Raw genomic sequence first — 21,749 nt, 5'->3', positions numbered from 1 at the left:
GTGAGAAAAATATAAAAGAAAATCCAGGGTACTTGAACGCCCTGATACTACAGTGAAAATGTAAATAAGTCATAAATTAAGACAACAGTTCCAGTAAGTGAAAGCGGGTCTATTGTTGCCCGCCCCGTCTTGCCTGTAAATCCCTCTCTCTTATAAATCATCGCTACTGCCCTTTGGCCCCCACCACAGCACCCCCGCTCTAATGCTCGGACGCAAACGCTCGTTCGCGTGTGACGTGCTCGCGCCTGCGCTGTTTAAAAACGGCCGTCCCGCGGGCGCTCGCCTCATCCAACGTTTCAGAGAGCAGAGAAGAGAGGTGCGAGTCAGCCAGCCAGCCAGTTCTCTAACCGCACAGAGTTCACACAGAGAGGAGCTTCGGAGTTGCTTTGCGGTTACAGACAGCCGCACAGTTCTGTGCAGGATTGCGGAGTTCCACCTGCCCGAGATCACGGGACGCTACGGTTCACCTGAGCAGCACCAAAACGTCGTTTGCATGAAACTGAAGCCAGGTAAGTTTCACGTCCTAACAAGTAATTTGGTTGTCGTGTAGCGCTCTAAACGATGTATAGAAAACAACAAGTTTGATAGGTGTTGAAACTCTGCTGGGAATATCTGCTGAGCAAATATAGGAGGGATTTCTCAGCAAGTTTTAAGCCCAAGTTTGGAGACACGTCGGGTCTAGCCGAACCCCGCAGCAAAATCAGCGCTTTTAGAGTTATCTAGTTTTTTCTAATAATATTCACTTCGCTGGCTAACTTTGAGTTATTTTCAATCATCTTTTAGATTTTGGTTGTTAATTCGGCTTAGATGTATTGAGCGAAGAACTGAAGCAACTGCTTATTGACAGTCGTTTCTTTTTATTTTCTACAAACGCAAGCATCACAAAGCCTACGTGCCCCTTATTTTGAATGGAGGGTTATTCCGGGCATCTATGAACGTGTTCTGCGTGAAATAAACAGGCTCACATGCTCGGGGTAAATGTAAACAAAATGTTCTGTCCACTTCCAGAGATTGTAGATATTTGCATGAGCTATTTTTTATATTTGCGTGCACGAGAAAACGACAGTGTATTCTGATGCACATGAAGTGTTACCTGGATGGAAATTTGGGATTACATTTCTCTGATTGTGCGTCAGAGACTTCGGTTAAATGCAAAACTGCCTGTCGTGTGTGTGTGTGTGTGTGTGTGTGGACCCACACAATTAACTGTACCTGTCCATGTGTGCACTGGTCATATGTAACTGTACTAAAACCTGCAGGTTTGGGCTCTACCTTGGCTGTGCTTTAGGCTGAACCTGCAGCTCTTTCATGAGATGACACACTTTTCATAAGCATGTCATTGTGTTGCGGGAAAAATGCTTAGGTGGGGGGGATGCAAAGCTGTTTCCTGCGCAGGGGTTTGAGCAACAATGGCCACCACCTTAGAACAGTCGGCGGTTCCCTGTGCGAGTCACTTGAGGAGGGAGCTAGGATGTTGAAAGAATGGCCAAGAAAAGGGAGAGGAAAAAATATAAGGAGCAACACAATGGAGAGCAGGCAGCTCTGTCGGTATGTAGGATAGGAGAGACAATGGGTGGCCAGATTGCATAAGACTTTTTTTATTTTTTATTTTTCTGCAAGATCACAAAAGCCTTTAAGTCCTCCAGAAGTGGTGAAATTAAGTTTGCAATGCAGAGTTCGTTTTGAACATGGCCCTAGTATTTGCCTATGTCACTTTAGCTTTTTTTACAGTAATCTTCCATTTGTTCTGGCACGTTTCCAGTTCCATCATTGTGTTTGTTTCTTAAGAGTACAGTGACAGCAAAGCCCAAGGCAAACCTGTCTGTAAATATTTAATGGGTGCTGTCTGTCTGTAGGGACTGAATACTTCACTGACTGTGCAACTTATGTAACCAAACCTGTTTGGTGACTTTGTCTCTTTCCTATTTGCGAGTTGTGATGACTTGTGTTTTTTTGCATCATAAGTGTAACCTTGTTTTTGTTACTTACTTCATTAGAAAGTACATAGCCTTCATTTTGCCTGATTTATCCCCTGCTCGGCTTATCGGTCGTCTCTGGATCTGCTAACGTCACCGTCTTCGTCTGCCTCATTTCAGATAAAAGCAGTGGATGCAGCCACGCTCCATTTAAAGGAGGGTGGAAGATTGGGAGACACGCTGACGAGAACCCGACTAAAAGTTCCAAGCCCAGCCTGAAACGCATCATGTCCCTCAGCACCTTCCACCTCATGCAGACCCTGAAGAACTCGCCCGCCGAGCTGCGGCGCAGATTCCGCCGCGACCCGACGGAGTCCTTGTCCCACGGCGACCCTCTGTTCAAAGTGCACTACCTGGGGACGGAGAAGATCTTTTCTCTGGACCGGGAGCAAGCAGAGGAGGCCATTTCTCACCTGCTGGAGGGTATCGCGAACGGGAAGAAGCTCAGGAAGGACCACGCCCTTGTCGTGCGGCCCAGATACGTCGAGGTCAAAGAGCTGAGCACGGGTCGGCAGCTCACAAAGACCTACCTGCAGGACATTGCGTACTGCGCCGCAGACACCAACCGGCCCAACGTCTTCTTGTACATCTGCAAGCACCGGGGGCAGCAGCTGCAGTGTCGGGTGTTCTGGTGCAGCCGTGCAGAGCGAGCGCGGGACATGACCGCCTGTCTGGGACTCTCCTTCCAGCGGGCGATGAGCGACTGGCAGCAGACCGGCGTGGCCACGATGCCGTCGGGAGAGGTGAAAGGAAAACTTGCAGAGGACTCGTCCAATTCTCAAGTCAAAGCAAAGAGCACCACGCTGCCAGCCGGTTTGGGAAAAGGTGAGAATTCAGCACTGCCACATAAAAGTTGAACCAGGAAGACTTTAAACTCAAGCTATCACACAATGTGCTACTCTCAGATAATGACAACCTAGGCCTGTCTAGAGGCTGGCTTTCACTGTTAATAATTCAGCTGCAGTAGCCAAGCCAACATCCCTGACTCTCTCCTTTTCCTTTTCCTTCACAGTTCGCTGGAAGAAGAGAGGCTCTGTATCCCGCAGCCCCATGAGAACAATCACCAGGAGAGGATCGTCCTCCGACAGCTTGAACTGAAACCTGTTCTGTTTTGAATTTTTTTTATTTCAAGTCTGTCAGATGTGGGACCACTTTATTGACAACCTCGTTGAAGGGAAGAGATTGATTGAAAAATACAATGAAGACCACAGTGGATGTTAATGAGACATGAGACAGGTCCATATTTGGATATAGGGATGGTCATGGGTGGATGCTGCTGTAATCAGTGAGGACTTGGAGATAGAAGATTTTTTTCTTTTTGACTCGGCAGAGTTGCCTTTGGACTTTTGCAAGCGCAGAGTCCAACAGGGCACAAGATACTGAACTGTGACTGGCCGCAAGGCTGTGTAAGGACTAGACTGGGACATACCCAAACTGTCTGTAATGGGTTTTTAATTTTGTTTTTGGGCTTGTTTGAAGTTCTCTGTTTGATGCTGAAGCCACCAAAGACTTTGATCTGCTGGAAAGAGACAGTTAAACCAACCAAGTACCTGCTCTTGGCCAAACAGTCCACCGGCAAAACTGGAAAAACACCACGAGAACCTGGAAGTCTTTTTTTTCTTTTTCAAGATTTATTTATATTTAAGTGACACATGTGACAAAGTCATGAAGTAGTGTTATTTTCTTTTTCTGCCTGTTTCATTAATGAGCTTCTGTTTTTTTTGGGTTTTTTTCTACTTTTGTAGTTGGATAAACAAATTTAAGACGACAAAGACAATGCGGGCATGTCATACCAAAGTAAAGTTTAGTTTGTTTGTTTTTGCCTTTCCCCACCAAGTCTGCGATATGCATAATTAGTCTGAGCACATTCTAGTCCTTTTTAAGATCTCACTCAGGAAATTGAAGTTTTATTGATATGAGGTCAGTTTTCAGTGTAATGCATGCCGGAGGGAAAATGGACATTATCAGAATAGAGGTGTTAATAATAATAATTTTAAAAAGTCTCTGCTTGACCTGCAAAACAAAAAAAGGTCCTAATTGTCTTTAGCAATAAATAATTTACATTTATGTGAGGGGCGGGGAAGCCTCAGCAGTGACTTGCTTGTTTGTGTCCCACACTGGGAACACTGTGTTCCTGTGTGAAGCCTGCGTGAGGAATGCCGGGCCATGCACCTGCATTCCAAATGGGGGGAAACTTGAGATGAAGGGTGGCGGCGCCTTTCTTTTCTGGAAAAAACCCAAATTCTTCTTGTCCATCCGTGACTTTGCATATTGAGCAGCCTTGTCGGTAAACAGCACGGCGTGCTTTTTTTAAATTGCTCCTTCACATCAATAAAAGCCATAAAAGGTGCCGGAGTCCATCTAGAGTGACCGTTCTGGTCACACACGTGTGCCGTGTTGCATAACTTGTGCCATGATGGTAATTTTTTATCTCTAGGTTTACAAACATGAGAGAAAGGAGGATTGTTGATGAAGCCAGAGGTTACTGTTAACTCCATTTTCTGTTTTTTGACCAAAACTAAGCTAAAAATGACTTTTCTTTTTAAACAGGGAAGGTTGGGTTTTTTTGGGTTTTTTTTTTTTTTTTTTCCTGACTGATGTGCCACAAGGTTGTTATCGGTTAATTTTAACATGATGTACCTGACTTTTTAATTACAAACGGCACAAGCCTCATCTCAGAAAAGGCGTCGATGTGCCCGCTTTTAAGATGTATTTAACAAGTGTTCTGTTTTTATGTTGTCGCACATATTTAAATATGTATTTTATGGAATATTAAACGTTTTTTATAAAGCATTTGTTTGCCTGTGCATTTTGTACTCGTACTACTCTGACCCTCGATTAATCATTCTGTTTCCAGGCTTCCAGTTTTAAAATGCTATATTTGGTCTGAAGTAAACTGATTTAAGTATGTGGGGGTGGGTGGAGAGGAAGAGATTGAAGGTTTTAGGGGTTACGGGGCAGCACGTTCAGAGGTCCTGGGATTTATTTTGAATTTTAGTCATGTGACTCATTTCCCAGGGTTATTTCTCTAGTTCTTTCACATTGTTAAAGTCTGACACCTGCAACCATAGGTGATTCATCTTCATCTGCATGGGTTACTGCAGCGTGTGAGAATTTCATGCCTCACTTTGGGGTAAAAGTGAAGAAGTCCATATATTTTGGACTTAATTTTCCTAATGATACGGAGCTCCCCGATAGCCTGCTTCTGCTTCCTTCCTGTTTTGTACCATGGCATGATTTACAGTTGAAAAATAATCCTTATTTCTCTCATACTAGGCTTCGTGCAGCCCCTCAGCTCATCCTCTGCACCAACAAGATACTTTAGCCCCTCCCCCTTTAAGCCATCTTTCTCTTGATTGGCTGCCCCTTGCAAACAGAAGCACCAAGCACATAGAGCACTCTGATTTCTGAGCTTTTGGCTCGCAAGGATTACTAGGGGTTTTTTTGTTCCTACATTAATAAAAGGCCAGCTTGATGTAGCTCACAGTGTATGCAAACAATCAGAATCACTCTTCTGCAGAAGAGCCGTGCACCGCGGCGCTGCCGGAGCTCTCTCTAAGTCGCTGCAACTCGAGCAGGGAGTGTACATGAAGACGCCTGAGAGGCTTCACCTCTTCCACCACTGAAAGAAAGAAGAAAACAAAACATCATCACGGACACAGCAATGCTCTTAAATGATTATGTATCCAAGCTAAGTATGTTAGGAGAAAGGCTTCAGGTTTCATGCCTTTAAAATATAGCTAAACAGCACCACCTGCTGGTATAGTAAACCAAGAGTGATAAAGGTTCGCACCTTTATCATAATGCAACTCGTCCCGGTTGCCGTAAACCACGTACATCTCCAGGAAGTTAAGGAGAGCTCCCGTGACAAGAAAGCGTTCGGCGAGAGGAAGACTTTTGATGTAACGCATGTCCAGGGCGAATGGGTTGGACGGAGAGGGAACGGTGCAGAGACACACCAGCTCACTGACAACGTCCCACACACGAATTGCTGACGAAGGACAAAAGAAAGAAAAGTTTGATGTTTTTATTGTGAGATGTCATGCACTGCACATAAACATATATGCATTAACCAAAGCACTAGGAGCCTTTTTCCACGGCCCTAATCTACCGTAAATACTGATCTCCGCCAGGCTCGAGCTGCAGCACAGACACATCTGCATCTGATTAAGCTCATGGAAAATGGTGTAATTATTGAATCAGTGCACTGAAACAATAACTTTGTCCTGTTAGGATTCCACACATTGTTTCCATACCTCGCGTCTGCCAGTCTGCGATGGACTTGAGTTTCATGGGCGTGTCTTTGACCATCGAATCTGTGCCACCGATGTTGACTAGGCGCTCGTGATTGGAGCGTATCCACGCGTATGGGCGTCCGTATTTGATGTAGCCGGCCAATAGAAACAGAGTGCAGTTCACCTCCTGTTAGAGGGGGACAAAGTGTGGGCTGCAAGGCTGAGTGAGCAATTTAAATAACAGAAGAACGCTTATACTGGCTTCTGCACTTCGCCTCCTTGAAGGTACTTACAGGTACTGCTATCTCCCTTTCACTGGGAGATGCTGGGAGAAGATGCTCCTCGGTGCAGGCCTCCCTGTGACTGCAGAAAGAGCTCCAATGATTTATCAGTTTCATGCAAACTTGGAGAGCCAGTAGGAAGTTTCTAAATCCTCTTACATGTATCATTTTTTACCCAGTAAGGAGGAGATTACTTTCCACGACGCACAATAAAAAAATACTGCAATTCTTAAAATGCCTCAAACAACCCAAGCTGCCCTCTGAACCCAAGCACATACGTGTTACTATCCACACGCACACACAAACTTGCAGTCAATCACCTGGCAGTCTGTGGCTGTGTCTTGGTATGTGACCGGGAGCCTCGTGGGCCCGGAGGCTCCCCGGGCAGGGGGGAGCTGCTACGGCTGGTCAGACTGGGAGAGCTGCTGCTGGGAGAGACATCACTGCTGTTACAGCTGCTGGTGGAGGAGTAGGAGGAGGCTCTGGACACCATAAAGCCTGGGGAACGCCAACCCTGCGAACAAAAATAAAGGGAAGGGGAGAGAAAGCTGCTGTAGAAGTCATAGATGTGCCCTAGATAAGACAGTGAGACTGGGGAGATGTGTGAATGTTTCACTTGGACTGTACTGCCAAAAGTATTCACTCACCCATCCAAACCATTGAATTTTGTAAAAATCGAGCACCTAGGCATGCAGATTGCTTCTACAAACATCTGTGAAAGAATGGGTCACTCTCAGATCAGTGAATTCCAGCTTGGTACTGTGATAGGATGTCACCTGTGCAACCAGGCCAGTTGTGTTATTTCCACACTACTAAATAGTCCACAGTCAAGTGTTAGTGGTATTTTAACAAAGTGGAAGTGGAAGAGCGGGTTCAACGAATGACCTCCGCACATAGTCACCAACTTTCTGCAGAGTTAAGACGTGTTCTGTGGAGTGGCGATTCACGCTTCTCCGTCTGGCAATCTGATGGAAGAGTCTGGGGTTGGTGATTGCCAGGAGATGGTACTCGATGGTGTCTGACTGCACTGTGCCAAATTTAAAGTTTGGTGGAGGGGACAATTTCATGCTTCCAACTTTGTGGGAACAGTTTGAGGATGGCCCCTTCCTGTCCCAACATGACTGCACACCAGTGCATGAAGCAAGGTCCATAAAGACATGGATGAGAGAGTTTGGTGTGGAAGAACTTGATTGGCCTGCACAGAGTCCTGACCTTAACCCGACTGAATACCGTTGGGGTTAATCAGAGCGGAGACTGTGAGCCAGGCAGTGTCTGACCTCACAAATGTGCATCAGGAAGAACTGTCAAAAATTCCCATAAACACTCCTGAACCTTGTGGAAAGCCTTCCCAGAAGAGTTGAAGGTGTTATAGCTGCAAAGTGTGGATTGACATCATTTTAAATGCTAGGGCTTAAGAATGGGATGACACTCAAGCTCATATGTGTCTGAAGACTGATGAGCAAATACTTTTGGGCATATAGAGTGTATAATCACCCAGTTTCTCTACAGAAACTCACCAGATCCTCATTAACAACTGTCAGCAGCAACTCCTCTTTCCCCCTGAGCCATGGCTGGAAGTATTTAAAACCCTGCAAAGGAAGCAATGTGATTTTGTGATTTTGCGAGAGATGAGCAGAGCGTGCACGCGCATGCTGGTGTGGCCAAACCTGCAGGGATCCGAGCAAAGCAAGGTCACCGAGGAAGTGCTGCAGTTTCCTCTTCTGCTCCCTCTCTCGTTTCTGTTCACACATGCACACAGACAGCACAGCGATCTGAACATAACGATAAAAATGACGGCACCACTCCAGCGGGCTTCAGCACCCTCTCCCTGCCTAGTATCATAGCAACACTTGCAACGCCGCCTCCTCATCCTGCAGGAGCACCCTGCACCCCCATCAATAACAGTGACAATAAACCCTCCGTTTGTGAAATGAGTCAAAGCACGGACACATGCTGAGAACAAAGAGTGGCATGCTGATATAAAAATGAATCGGGCTGCTCCAAAATCGCACCGATTCACAAACCCCACACAGCTCATAATGAGGTAAACGATACTCACACCGGAGCTGCTCATCTTAGGCCAAACTGCGGACGTCGTCGTCTCCCTCACAGGCGCGCACGCTGTGTTTCTATAAGCTGCTGCATGTCAGCATTGAGCCGTGTATTCTGCTGCTTAACGCCACTTCGTTTCTGGATGAACGCTGACAGATTTGCACAAAGAGCCTCGGCTTTCAGCGGGTGTTGCCTTTCTTGGTCTGTCAGTAGCATCAAGTTGGGGGGAAATGGGGGAACTGAAGCCCCTAGCGGCCGTATCGGCGTACTGCAAGTAAGCTATAACTTTATAGAACTGATGCTTGAAACACAAAAATAAATATGAAGAAAACGTTTTTAACTTAACTCAGTGGTCAGTTCATTAGGTACACCCTTTCGACTGCTTGGTAATATGCAAGTATCTAATTAGCCAATCAAATGGCAGCAACAGAATACGTTTAGACATGCAGTTATGGTCATGGTGAGCTGCTGAAGTTCAAACTGAGAATCTAAAGGGGATTTAAGTGACTCTAAACATGCCATGGTTGTTGGTCAGAACTGCTGATCTGCAGAGGCCTGAAAAGCACTGGACATTTTCTCTGGAAGGAAATATTTTGTTGATGCCAGAAGTCAGAGGAAAATGCACAACAGCACTACACATGGGCTACAGGACCCTTTATTGACCATGGGCCCACCGGCGGGCCCATTTTACAGGTAAATTTGAAGGGCCGGTCAATAAAGGGTTAATGTGTGTGCCTATAATGAATGAATGAATTAGAGTATATGATGGGCCTAGGAAGCGAAGAAGCTGAATTGGTGATTAGCAGCTGACACAAGTGCACCACCAGGTGACTTTATGTAAGAGTGAAGTCAGACATTTGAACCAAAACAATCATTTTATTCTGATTCAACAGGCACAGCAAATTCACATCTGATCAACAAATCAACACATGTGCAAAAAGAGCATTAGTGAACAGTGCAGCAAAGGATAAAGAGGCTTTATATTGTGCTGCTGTGATTTATCTAAAGCTTGGTGATCTTCACAGAAGACAAAACAAAGCTCAGCCTAAAAGTTCCTGGAGACAAAGTGAACAAAGAAAGTCCTGATCTCTTTGGGGAAGATGGTCACAGTGAAATTGTCATCCCGTGTCTGCTGCTGTTTGTTGTCTGAAGGAGAGAGAAAGCAAAAATGGGTGAAGGGATTATTTTTGTTTTGTTTTTTATAAAAACGGAATCAGTTCAGATATATTCTGTGTTTCTCACCGTTTTCCAATTTATCTGCAGTTTTCCACTTCCACCTCTGCAGACTGGCGATATCCCAGGTCCCTGTCAGAGAACGCTCCTCCACACCCTTCACTTCGCCCATGCCTTGCAGAGCTTCCTGTTCACCGTTGTAAAAAAACCCCAAAATAAACAAGAGTCAAAAAAATGAAAATCTCAACTTTTTTATTTGTCAGTATTAAGTTTTCTTTTTATCTGCACCTTTAAGTTTATGGTGACTGGCTTAGAAAGCTCGGGGTCCTCTCCCTCTTCGAAGAGATGCATAATTCTCAACAGGATCCGATCATAGTCTGGCTGCGAGTGCAAATCTTTACCTGTATGTAGGCCACACGGAAATTAAATCAAACAGTGGAAATCTGCAAGTAATACAGTAATAAAAACTAGCCCACAGTTTCTCACAGCTGACCTGACTGTATGTGGATGAGGTGAACGCTGTGATTGGAGCAGTAGTTCCACCCGGGGATGCTGAGGCTGAGCAGGTGGAGGTTGGGCGGCAGAACAACCGAACGCAACGGAGAACCACGCTTGGGCTCCTTCATCTGCCAGGGCTTCTCTGAGTGTTTGAGAGTTTGAGAAGTGGTGTGAAAGGTTGAAATTAAGCTGCTTGTATGGACATTTTACTGACGTGACAATGAAAACCACAGATGAGGATGATGACTCGCAGGGTTGTAGTAGTGGTCAGATGTTTATATCCACTCATCATAGGCATGAATTTCATGGCAATTTGGGAATTAGCATGCCCACCACTGCATGTGGTAAGCACTTACGAGGCTGGTCTATGGGCATGACAACAGGTCTGTGCTGCAGCTGCACTGCCTCCCTTTGGTACAGCTTCGAGGTGGCACTCACAGAGCCCAGCATCAACCACAGCGTGGGCCTCACAACAGAGCTGTCATTTAGAGTCAGGTTGTACCCGAGGTTCCACTGCAAGTTGTTCCAAAGCCGCCGATGGAGCATGACCTGGAGCAGAAGACGAGATGTTAGGTTGCCTTCTGGGTGAAGGGGCTGCCCGGCCAGCTTGTTTGCACGTCTTTTTGTTTTCTATACCTCCAGTTGTCCGTCAGTTTGGCTCGACACACCGTGAGCTCTGTCGCTGACGAGCACCAGCCTGCTGAGGTCATCCTCAATGTAAGCCGTGCGCACCATAGGGAAGTAGTTCTGCAAAACGTGTCATATATAGATTATTTGACATGTTGCACTAAAATGTCTCAAGAAAGGCATTCCTGAAAGCACCTACTCGTGCTAAAGTGTTGTTTGTGAATTTCCTGTATGTCCTCTTCATCATCTGATAGCCATTGTCGTCCGAGTACAGAGTCCTGTTGTTCTTCACTGAGGTGCTGGTCCTGAGTACGACCTCTGTGTTGAGGCTGAGTGGGCCCAGAGAGTAGGTCTGCTCCAGCCTGTGACACGGTAGCTTGGTCCCAAAGCATTCTGGGACACGAGTGGTAATGGAGTAGGCGTAGTCTTTATCGCTCTCCTCTCTAGAACATGGAAGATTTCAAAATGTGAGCATGATCATAACAACTAGTGGTACTTTTAGCAGTAAGAGAAGAGCAAGACAACTCACATAACAAAAAATATAACCTAAATAGATGATAAACTACTCGTCACTGTTGCTCACCTGTAGAAGTACTGCCTGATCTCAGTGACAATCTTCCCTGGGATTATCTCCATTTCCACAGCCTTGTAGGCCCGCACAGCTGAACCATTAGCGCTGAAGATGTAGTTATCAGAAATTGGCCCTGCTTTTACGTCTCCATTGGCATCATATTCCCAGAAATCCTGTGTGATCATTACTCTCCTTTTCTCCTCACTGCCGTGGATGAAAAGGGTTGCAGAAACGCATGAAAACAACTTCTGTTCATTGAAGTATGACAGCTGAACAAGAGTTATGGACTGATGGAGGCTTAAACTCTTACAGATAGGTGATGCTGTGCAGTAGATTGGTATCCTGGTCGAACAAGAGTTCGTAACATTCGCTGAGAACAGGAAGTAGTCGCCTCGCTGCTTTCGCCCAGTCCTTCGCGCTGCGTCTCTCGAACGAAACAGCCTTAGCTTCATAAGCCTTGGAATTCTCGGGGAATTTAATTAAGTATTTCCTGTACTGAAGGCCTCCAAGTTCCACTACGATGAAAAGGTCGTAGGTCGCATTGGAGTGCGCTGACCCCTGGATCTGAAAGAGAGAGGGGAAGAGTTGAGATTAAAACATATAAATGCAGATAAAACTGCTCATTTAGATAAAATTAATCACTTGACTCTTTGACTCTTAGTCGGTCTGATATAATTAAAGAGGACTTGATGGCTAATGCTGCCAGCTTTAGCTATGCAGATGCTTCTATAGGTACTGATACACTCTGCTTTAGCATTGTTTACTATCAAGATACGGTACTGTGCCAAAAAGTGTTGAGTGACTCCTCAAAGAGATATTAGCAGAAAACTTGGCATATCTCAACCTGATATCTCAGTACATCCTTAAAGAATGTGAGGAAACTGAATAAATGCAGGACAAAGGCCTTAAAAGCTTTCAGCAAGATGAAGAGTATCTGGAAATTACATCCTTAAGAAATATGCAAAAACCCCAGTAAAGACCTTTTAGAGCACCCGAGAGATGCATCAGGACCAGTAGGTACTCCATCTATTATAAAAGTGATGATACCCCCCCATCATATACTGCATTTTCATGCATGTTTGCACATTTCTGTAAATCTCTGCACATATTTCCCATTCACCTATCAACATATAAAGAAACCATCAAAACAACAGTACCTGCGCAGGGACGGGCTGTCCATCATCATCAAACACGGCAGTGCTCGGCTGCATCACAGTTACATTGACGATTGTGGTGATGTTCCACGCCAAAGGGTTATAAATGATGACATGCTGCTCCAAAGCCTGATCAACATCTGCTACAGAGCAAATCGATGAGCAGTTTACTTCCTTTTTGACTTTTACATGCGAAGACATGCACTGGCTAAAGTGCTCTGTTTAGCTCAGTTAATTACTATAAAAACTTCCTTTTTTTTTAAAAAAGTGGAAGCACTGCAGAAATATCAGATTATTGAAACCTTTTGTAGCGTAGCGCTCGCCAAGGCTGCTGGGACTCTCGAGGTTGTGGGGCAACAGAAAGAGAGCAGCTAGGAGCTCCTCTGCTCCCATCATGGCCTGCAGGAGATGCTGCAGGTACATGTCAGCCACTTTGGGAGACTCCGTGCCAGTGATGCCATCATGATGCTGCACCTGGAATACCAAACCACTCCAAACTGAATGTTCGAACTTAATTACAGACAAGTACTTAGCATGATTGATGCTTTGCCTTCTAATCCGTATATATTTAATTGACCTTCAATGTCTTGCAGTATTTGTTATTTCACTATTTTTCCAGGAGTACCTCGGAAACAGCCCAGCGCAGCGCTCTGAGTTTGTCCAGGGCCCAGTCCTTGGCCACAGGTCCATCTGGGAAGCTGATTCGGTAGCGGGCGAAGAGGGTCTCTGCTGCGTACAGCTTGGAGCTGGCCTGTCGCGCCACGCTTTTCAGGACGTTTCTGGAGGCGTAAAATCCAGTCCACGCCTGGTAGGGCTCTAAAAAGTGTGACACATTTCCAATTTACATGAAGTTTGTACGAGACGGCGTGTTGCGTTTTCAAATACACAGTACTCTATATGAAGAGCACCTCTTCACTGTTAGGATATCTTACCAGTTGAATATGGCAGGAAGTCTTCACTCCCACGCACCTCCCAGGTTAGATTTGATTGGTAGATGGCCTGGAAGTATTCACTCAGAGTGGCGTACTGGACTGTTACCCCAAACTCTTTGCTGTTCTGGTTGATGTACTTCATCAGAGGGTCCATGTTGTTAAACTGTACTGATGAGTTGTAGAACTGCTTGTCACAGCCCTAAAACGTGACGATTGCACATGTGAGTAGGCTGTTTCACAAAACTAACTCCTACATTTTGTCCCGAACCTTAGATACGTTTACCATAGACTGTATATAAAAGATGGACACTTCCACAGTAGAGTCCTACTTTGAAACTTTGTTTTGAAGTTTCCCAATTTTTCTTTGTGACATATAATTATTTGGAAAAGAGAGTGAAGTGGTAAGTCATCAGCTAACAATATCTAGCTTGATTAGGGTCATAGTCTCTCTGAACAAATAAAAGATTGCTTCTTTTATGGTTTATTGGTGCCGTTACCCACACCAAGCAACATTATTTGTTAGATAACATCTTTAAAAACAACAAAAGAAGTTCTTTAGTTTTGTATTACAAGCTTTAAATATGCTTCTAACCTAAAGTTTAACATTTCTACAAAGAGGTTTGTATGAATTTACTCACTTTTTGGAGCTCGCCTTTTTTAGGGGCTTTTGGGGAACTAGATTTTTCATCCCTTAAGGTTGTTACTTGGATTTGACACAAGATGGATGGATGGACGGGTGGATGATTTACAGTTCTTTTTGACTTACCCATGGCCAAAGCACATGATTAGTTCTAAACCATGCTGCTCTCTGCTTGATGTTCTCCACCATAATCTTGGCGTAAGCATGGACTGTCTCCTTGGTCACAGATAGGCTCATGTTGGGGTAAAGTCCATCTTTAGGTGGGTCTGGAAACAAGGCAACTCCATTCCAATAGAAACCAGACCTGAGACATAAGAGGAAGGACAAGAATAGTTATTAAAGATATACCATATTAATGACGACCACAAATGTAACATAAAGCAGCAGGGAAGCTAAAAATGAAGCACCGGTTGGAGAATGGCAGGTAGGATGGAGTGCAATAGCTGAACTGGTCCATGGTGTGAGTGAAGATCTCTTGCTGTGATTTCAAAGAGGGAGAGCCTCGCCATACAAACTGCAGTTTCTGTGTTAGAAAACATAAAACTAGATTAGCTATAAATATTTGGAGCACAGATTGAGACGACCATGTGACTGTTGTTTTTATGCTGCGCTACCTTGTTTTTCTGCATGGTATCCTTAAGGTCATAGTCAATGCGAGAGATGAGATGTGCAGTGAATCCAGCCAGGGCAAACAGTACAGGGGTGGTGGCAGAGGCTCCAAAAGGATCCACATGCCATGAGAACTGAGGACGCACCCCAAACGTCTCATACAGGAAGCCGTGACCCTCTGAAACAGCAGGGGGGTTCTCAGTTACGGTGGATTTTTCCTTCACCTGCCACCAAGCGCTTACTTCTATGCTGTCACTTGATCATTGGAGTTTTCTCACTATTACTCTAGGGTTGTTACCTTACAATATAAGGCACCTTGAGGTGACTGTTGTTGTGACTGTGGTGTTATATAAATAAATAAAACTAAACTGTACACACCCCTGTTAAAATCTCAGGTTTTTGTGATGGTTTATTGTGGTCTTATTTTTGTTTTAACAACAAAAACCTGATATTTTAACAGGAATTGTTCACATTTTTGGAACCACTGTAAGTTATTGCTGCAGCTGTGGACTGAAGGAGCAGGAAGTGTGTGGCGTTACCCATCAGCTGCAAGATGTCATCGTCCAGGTCAGTTACAGCCTCGTCGTGCATCACTTGACCTCCGATGATGAACTCAAGACGACCTTCTTTGATAAGCTGTCGTACCTGGAGAGAAAGAGAGATGAGTTTGCACAAAAACCACAGCAGGGTTAATCTAAGAGAAAACAGCTGGGATGTTTCATTTCTGGGGCGTTATCGTGTGCCCTCCATAGTCACGTAGCCGTGAATATATATCCTCACCTGTTTCTTTTGTGTGACCGAGGCCACGGTGTCCCACCAGAGACGGAAAAACTCCTGCTCCACAGCGATGAACCTGCGCTCTTTAACCTTTGACAGCTCCTCAGTCACACTGCTGTACACATTAGCTGCATAGGCGTGCATACTCTCCTGCACTCACATTTATAAACACATTTACCCAGATTAAAGCCCAATCTGCGCGTTATATGCATCTCAACTTTTTAGCCGGGTTAAAGACACCTACCTGGATAGTGTACACCCAGCCAACATCCATGTGACTGTGAGGGATCACAAACGTCTGAATCGGCTCTTCTTGCCCTGCCACTCCATGCGAGAACCAGCAGCAAACAGCAAACACGACAGCCGCTACAAATCCCATCTTTGAATCCCATACGAGAGAAGACGGCGTAGATAACTTGGCTGACTTCCTTATTATTGTTGTGCTGCGGCATGTGACTTTGACGACGGAAGCCCAGACAGACCAAACCGCCGACTTGTCGTGTCGCCTTTTTTTAAAGGCACCAGTGACCTTTTCACCGGAAGCAGTCAGTGTAAACAGTGCGCACATTTGGAGGTGAGAGTGATATTTTTTTACCCAGCAGAGAAAATGTCTAAAAACACGAGAATAATGTTGGTGTTTGGAGGGTTTGTGACGGCCGTTGCTGCTGCGTTTTACCCCATATTTTTTTACCCCCTCACACACAAAGACGAGTACAGTAAGTTGGCTTTCTTTGCTTTCATTTAGTTACACAATTAGTTTAGAAAGCCTGGCCTAATGTCGTTTATATTTCTCCTTAGTTACGGCTGAGCTAAATGTCATTTTACTCCACAAATGATAAGCAGTCCGTGTGGTTTGTTTAGCTTAGCTAGCATAAAGAGTGCCATTGAGGTAACTCATTTAATCTAGCACATACATTCAGTTAGAGCGCCTGTCAAGAGTCAAAGGTAATTATGAACATTATTTGACTTGAATAAATCCAGCTACTACATTAATACTGCTACATTTCTTCCCTGTTTTAAAGGGAGTTATGTCAGCTAAGACAAACATAGTCCTTATCAGGTACATGGAGAGCTGTCGTTCTGACATACGTGGGACACGAAGTCAGTAAAGACTGGTAATAACCAGCTGTAGTGTTTAAAAAAAACAAAGGAAATTTTTTATATCAGTGACTTTAGCTGCAAGTTGTTGGGGTTTTTTCCCCCATACATTTACCTAAATTGCTCTGTTATTCTGTCCTTGCTAGGAGACGTCCAAAAGGTCAACCGGGCAGGGATCAACCAGGCAGATGTGCAGCCTGCGGGTAAGTGTGCTTAGTAGATTTGATCTGTCATCAGCTTGTTTGTACAGCTTGCGTACTGTACATACAGATTCATGAATTACAACATATATCTTAAGAGTAAAGGGGATCGCTATTGTTATATTTTCTCTCAAGTACAGTACTGTGCAAAGGTCTTAAAACACTCCTCATTTCTTTATATTTTGCAACGAAAATGGGAAACGTAAGTTATTGTGCAAACATACATGGAATTACAGTATATAAAGGCAAAAACAGAGCTTGTACAATCCTAATGAGTTTGAAAGTCACTATTTGGTATGACCACCTTTATTTTTCATCACAGCCTGAACACTCTTACGCAATTCAATTTTATTTATATAGCACTAAATCACAACAGCAGTTGCCTCAAGTTAGCTTTCTTGTCGTTTCTTTAAGTAGTCTTCAAGAATAGTTCTCCAGGCTTCTGCCTTTTGTTCTGTTGTCTGTTAAGATGATCTCACACTGCTTCAACGATGTTGAGGTCCAGCATCTGGAGAGGCCAATCCATGACTGATAGACTGATACAGTCTATATATGTGTGTGATTATTATTAATGAGAGCTCTCTGTCTCTGTGTCTCTTTTTTTGTCTGAAGGTATGAAGATATGGTCTGATCCATTCAAGGCTGCAAACAAATGATGACCACAGTGACCCCTTCACTGAGATGCTGCTGCAGACTCTGAGTACAGAGTGTCTTTTTGATACGTGCTTGGTGTGTGTGTGTGAGTGAATGACTGTTGAGTGATAAGTTACCTGTTAAATAAACTCTAATCGACTACTTAAGAACCCAAACGTGGATATCTTTTTATTATATTGTGTTTAGATGGAGGACGGCTAGCTACACAGAAGCACAGATACAAAACAATGGCTGTTTTGTTTTTACCCTAAATTCGACCTAGAGCCACCTGCTGGTCTCCTGTTGCCCACATGAGGGCGCACCACCCCTGTGTGTTCCCGCTAAAGGCAGTGGACTGTGTTAAGTCTTGTTTGTGCATCTGAGATATTTTGGAAAAACCATTGTATTTCCAAAAAAGCTTTGCTCTGGTATGCAGCCTGTAGGAAATTATAATAAAATGCAGTGGTTTGTTTACCCATCTCATTCACAGGAATCTCTTTTGACATTTTATTTTGATTTAGTTAATGTGAGAGTCATTAAATCGGTTCAGCAGATGAGGGACAATGTCCAGAAATGTGCGGTATCATCTTCCAAAATGGAGACAGTAGAGACAGAGTTATTCCAGGACACATCACTGTATTATCATTTCCCTGTCACGCAGGCGGGGTTTAACTGTTGCTGTTTAAATGACATGTGACCGGCTATGTTTTGCCCATAGGCTGAAAGGACGGGGCATGGCTCCACCATCGTCTTGTTCAAATCCTCCTCGATGTGATCCAGACTGGCTTTACGAGTCCACGGGTGCTGTAAAAGCACAGAATTCCAAAACTACCATTTTTTTTCCCCCTCCTGTACTTTTGTGGTTTCCTGACATTGACCAGCATCCCCCTTTCAGAGTTTGGTCCATCAAAGTCCTTCTGGAAGAAAGATAGATTAAGAAAGAACTAAAGCATGTGTTTATAGTCCTTCAGAGATGGGGCATATTTAAAGTTGCCCTTAAATCTTTCACAGTCCTCGATGTAGCCTGTACTTTCGAGCTTTTAGGGCCATTCGCGAGGCCCGCTGCCAGCAAAACTGACAGCGCAGGCCAGCAACGGCCACTCTCCTTCACAACCCCCAAATCAACAAGCCCCATTGTTTATGAGAGGTTGTTATTGTTGGGCTGCATTCAGAAACAAGAGAAAACTCAAGAGCCCGGCTGTGCAGAGGCGTCCAAAGTAAAGAGAGCGAAAGGAGTGAGGGGGCGGTTAAGGAAAAACAAAAAGCAGAAATTCCTCTCATTCCCCACTGGTGTTTTCCAGATTCCTCAAGCGACAGCTCCTCGGCTGTGCGAGTGAAGTAAGCAGGCAGAGGGGGAAATTGAAGCAAACGGCGAGAGGAAGAGAACCACATTCTTGAAGGGACGCGTCACCTACACGCAGAATAGAAAGACACTCGATCTCTGTTTCTCGCCTGGCAGTGTGTAACAGGTTGTGCAGCATGTACCAGGCTTTTATGGCTGCTTGTTGTGGAGTCCTCTTTACGCTGCCCTTTTCCCATGATAGACACCCTTCTCTATAAAACGTTCAGCAGGGTCACAGCGCACTATAAACCAACATGGACTCAACAATGTCGCCTCTGCAGTGCTTTTACTATCCCGCTATTAACCCATCACACAAATCTCTCTCAGCTATTGAGGGGGTTTAGGAAAGTGGTGGCACGCCGTCGGCCGCTCTGAGCACTTTGTTAAGCCCGAGTTTGAGAGCGGCCGATAATTGGCCAAGGTTTCTAACTAATTGCCATGGGAACAAGGGTCGACAGACGGGTCAAGGGGTTGCAGCGGCAGCAGCAGTGTTCGGGAAAGGGTGGAGAAGTATGTAAAATACGAGCAGCGAACACCTCGTACTATATCGAGCGTGGAAAACCGGAGCAAGAACATCAGAAAGCTCTCAGAGCCTTGCGATGGCACATATGACGACACAACTGTGGTATTTGTTTCTCTTTCAGGAAGTGTGACATTTTGGGAAGATTACTCCTGTTAAATGTTTCGCAGTTTATGCAGTACCCGAGCAAACAAAGACGCTTGCAACTCAGTCGAACCTCCTTGCAACTAGGAAAAATCGGTGGTTGCACAGTGATTGCTTGAATTTGTTCAGATTCTGCAAATTGCAAATAGCTGCAGCACCCAGCTGACTGCCCAAAGGTTGAGCATGCAACAGCCTCAACCTCTGGATGACCATTTTTGGAACAGGTTAACTGGAGGGAGGCAACCTGTCTCCAAACAATTGGAGTCCAAGTTGGACTGACTGTTATCACTCTCAGACAGACTGGTAAATGATTGCCAGTAATTGCTTTTTAATTCATAAATACAGATTGCCAACACATTGCGATCAGTCTGAGTTTGTCTGCAACTTGACTTGATTAGTTAGCAACTTAGCTAACTTTCCATATGTAGGTAATGGTAGTGTACACTGCGTACAGATCAGTTGAGCAGTTACTAAATTTCACCAAAGATGATGCCAAGTGTGAAAGGACAAGAATCCCCTTGTCAGATTATCACTTAAAAATAAATGTATCACACACTGGTACAAAAATACCCCCACAGTTAGCTTTATCGCACAAAATAAACAGCATTTACATTTCACATCTCGCATACGCCGCTAAGCCTCGTAAAACAATGTACCCGAGTGCTGTCCGCATTCTTGGGTCAGCAGGCGCACGGCTGTGGAAACAGATAGTAAGTCTGAAGCAACGTCAAGGAGAAAAGACGCAGGCCCGGCCCACAGCAGGCAGGCAGAGCAAACTGTCCCATGGACACCAAGACCTGTGAGCTAGTGTTACGTTTATTGCATGCAGGAGTGTATATGTATGTGTGTGCATGCATCTTTCAAGAAAGAAAGCAAAGAAGTTCAGCTAAGAGGAACCCAGAATCCCCCTGAGACTAAACTGTGGTTGTGGAACTTACTGGAACTCCAAACATCTTGTGTGTGCTTTTGTATTATGTTCTTTTTTGCCCCAAGCAGGACCACAAATCGATAATTATGGTTTGTTTTAGGTTGCATCCCCTTTGCCCAGTCGTGAAGGCATTGCAGTTCATTGCTGCGGTGTGTCAGTTCTTAGTTAAAAGGGGACGGTGGGGTTGTGCGCAGAGAGCCAATGGTAAAATAGAGATGATGCAAAGACGCATTGTCTTTGCATCATGTGTGCCTCTTGTTTCCTGCTGCAGTCTTACAGGAACTGGTTATAAACAGACTGCATGGCCGTTTGGCCACCCAGCAGTGCACGTGTGAAAACATGTTCTGTGGTTTTTGCCACTTGCAGTCTGTTATTAGCCGAACTCATTACAAACATTCATGTAGTAATTAGTAACAGTTACATTTTGTGGCATGGTAATTTTCACATTATTCAGAGTAGTCATTAGCACAATTCATGCTTTCAACTTAAATGCACTTCAGTCATCCTGAGCTTTTTTTGTTTAACATAATGACGAGTTTTAGCCATGTTTAAAAACAGTGTGCGCCTCCAACCTGACCCCTCCTTAGAAAGACACCATTTTTAACTTCAATATATTTAATGAAGCCATGCGCAATTTAATCTTTGTATCAGTGACAGGCCCGGAAAGTACATAAGGGTTGGTGGAAATCTGGTGCTTTTGATTTGTCTTATTGTTTCCAGCAGTTTTTGAGGCCTCGTAACGTACATGAGTGTTGAGGCATGACATTTTCAGAGCTCACAGTTTCTCAGCTCTGCTACAAACTGCAACCAAATCAATTTTACATCCACTTTAACTGTCACAGTCCAAAGCAAAAAATCTTGTTTTTTTTTTCAGAACTTTTTTTTTATTTTTCTGTAATCAGCAAGAAGGTCGTGGGTTTGAATCCACTATCTTCACGTGTAATTTCTATGTGGAGTTTGCATATTTTCCCTGTGTTTGTGTGGGTTTTCTCCAGGTACTCCAGCGTCCTCTCACAGTACACTTAGTAGGGTTAGGTTAATTTGTGATTTTAAATTGCCAATAGGTGTGAATGTGTTGTGTGTTAGTCCTGCAACAGACTGGTGACCTCTCCAGAGTGTACCCCACTTCTCAGCCCATTGTATAAGTGGAAGAAACTGGCTCGATGGATGGATGGACCAGCTTTGAGCATCAGTATCATTGGATGAATAACAGTTTCAATGGCAAAACTGCACTAATTCAATATCTGGGATGATCTCTTATCCAACAATTCACCAGTGACAACTTCAAAAAGCATTTTGGAGCAAAGCTTCGAGGGTACATTTCACCATGTGGGGATAGCTAACTTGTCTAAACAACGC

At 44.5% G+C, this 21,749-nt stretch overlaps 4 protein-coding genes across 8 annotated transcripts; 2 read left to right on the top strand and 2 right to left on the bottom strand.

The window, feature by feature from the left end:
* The first annotated feature begins 279 nt into the window (after positions 1-279).
* On the top strand, positions 280-4,769 carry LOC146521982 (uncharacterized). Its single transcript, XM_085138832.1, has 3 exons — positions 280-509; positions 2,097-2,801; positions 2,989-4,769. Exons 1-3 carry the CDS (start codon positions 494-496, stop codon positions 3,072-3,074), a joined length of 807 nt encoding a protein of 268 aa, XP_084994958.1. The 5' UTR covers positions 280-493; the 3' UTR covers positions 3,075-4,769.
* Positions 3,687-8,889, bottom strand: LOC146521981 (uncharacterized). Of its 4 annotated transcripts, XM_085138847.1 has the most exons (8): positions 8,552-8,881; positions 8,160-8,231; positions 8,010-8,081; positions 6,813-7,006; positions 6,505-6,574; positions 6,233-6,398; positions 5,770-5,967; positions 3,687-5,598 (listed from the first exon to the last, which is right to left on the bottom strand). In XM_085138847.1, the coding sequence occupies exons 1-8, from the start codon at positions 8,564-8,566 to the stop codon at positions 5,483-5,485; spliced, it is 903 nt and encodes a 300-aa protein (XP_084994973.1). In that variant the 5' UTR covers positions 8,567-8,881; the 3' UTR covers positions 3,687-5,482. The 4 variants fall into 4 exon arrangements, with proteins under 4 accessions (XP_084994973.1, XP_084994968.1, XP_084994982.1 ...); XM_085138842.1 differs by having other exon boundaries at positions 8,010-8,231; positions 8,552-8,889; XM_085138856.1 differs by lacking the exon at positions 8,160-8,231 and having other exon boundaries at positions 8,552-8,882.
* Positions 8,890-9,400: 511 nt separating this feature from the next.
* On the bottom strand, positions 9,401-16,018 carry man2b2 (mannosidase, alpha, class 2B, member 2). 2 transcript variants are annotated; one of them, XM_085138814.1, is made up of 19 exons: positions 15,770-16,018; positions 15,529-15,675; positions 15,288-15,393; positions 14,754-14,926; positions 14,547-14,662; positions 14,266-14,443; positions 13,500-13,698; positions 13,193-13,383; positions 12,870-13,041; positions 12,571-12,710; positions 11,724-11,977; positions 11,426-11,617; positions 11,042-11,285; positions 10,852-10,962; positions 10,572-10,764; positions 10,211-10,357; positions 10,006-10,118; positions 9,787-9,904; positions 9,401-9,690 (listed from the first exon to the last, which is right to left on the bottom strand). In XM_085138814.1, the coding sequence occupies exons 1-19, from the start codon at positions 15,902-15,904 to the stop codon at positions 9,590-9,592; spliced, it is 3,030 nt and encodes a 1,009-aa protein (XP_084994940.1). In that variant the 5' UTR covers positions 15,905-16,018; the 3' UTR covers positions 9,401-9,589. The 2 variants fall into 2 exon arrangements, with proteins under 2 accessions (XP_084994940.1, XP_084994949.1); XM_085138823.1 differs by having other exon boundaries at positions 12,571-12,707.
* A 5-nt stretch (positions 16,019-16,023) lies between these two features.
* On the top strand, positions 16,024-17,626 carry smim20 (small integral membrane protein 20). Its single transcript, XM_085138898.1, has 3 exons — positions 16,024-16,241; positions 16,770-16,826; positions 17,436-17,626. Exons 1-3 carry the CDS (start codon positions 16,133-16,135, stop codon positions 17,477-17,479), a joined length of 210 nt encoding a protein of 69 aa, XP_084995024.1. The 5' UTR covers positions 16,024-16,132; the 3' UTR covers positions 17,480-17,626.
* The last annotated feature ends 4,123 nt before the right edge of the window (positions 17,627-21,749 follow it).

Source organism: Neolamprologus multifasciatus, chromosome 3 (assembly GCF_963576455.1).
Source record: "Neolamprologus multifasciatus chromosome 3, fNeoMul1.2, whole genome shotgun sequence".
In the NCBI taxonomy this organism is placed as follows: Eukaryota; Metazoa; Chordata; class Actinopteri; order Cichliformes; family Cichlidae; genus Neolamprologus; species Neolamprologus multifasciatus.
This window is presented reverse-complemented; position numbering and strand designations above follow the sequence as displayed.

Coding starts and splice junctions, on each gene's coding strand:
- smim20 (XM_085138898.1), top strand. CDS start 16,133: ATGTCTAAAAACACGAGAATAATGTTGGTGTTTGGAGGGTTTGTGACG. Junction 16,242..16,769: donor CACACACAAAGACGAGTACA/GTAAGTTGGCTT, acceptor TGTCCTTGCTAG/GAGACGTCCAAAAGGTCAAC. Junction 16,827..17,435: donor GGCAGATGTGCAGCCTGCGG/GTAAGTGTGCTT, acceptor TTTTGTCTGAAG/GTATGAAGATATGGTCTGAT.
- man2b2 (XM_085138814.1), bottom strand. CDS start 15,904: ATGGGATTTGTAGCGGCTGTCGTGTTTGCTGTTTGCTGCTGGTTCTCG. Junction 14,927..15,287: donor TGACATCTTGCAGCTGATGG/GTAACGCCACAC, acceptor CTGCTGTTTCAG/AGGGTCACGGCTTCCTGTAT. Junction 13,384..13,499: donor CTTCCTGCCATATTCAACTG/GTAAGATATCCT, acceptor CACACTTTTTAG/AGCCCTACCAGGCGTGGACT.
- LOC146521982 (XM_085138832.1), top strand. Junction 2,802..2,988: donor GCCAGCCGGTTTGGGAAAAG/GTGAGAATTCAG, acceptor TTTCCTTCACAG/TTCGCTGGAAGAAGAGAGGC.
- LOC146521981 (XM_085138842.1), bottom strand. Junction 6,575..6,812: donor ACACAGCCACAGACTGCCAG/GTGATTGACTGC, acceptor CTCTTTCTGCAG/TCACAGGGAGGCCTGCACCG. Junction 5,599..5,769: donor CGAGTTGCATTATGATAAAG/GTGCGAACCTTT, acceptor TCTTTCTTTCAG/TGGTGGAAGAGGTGAAGCCT.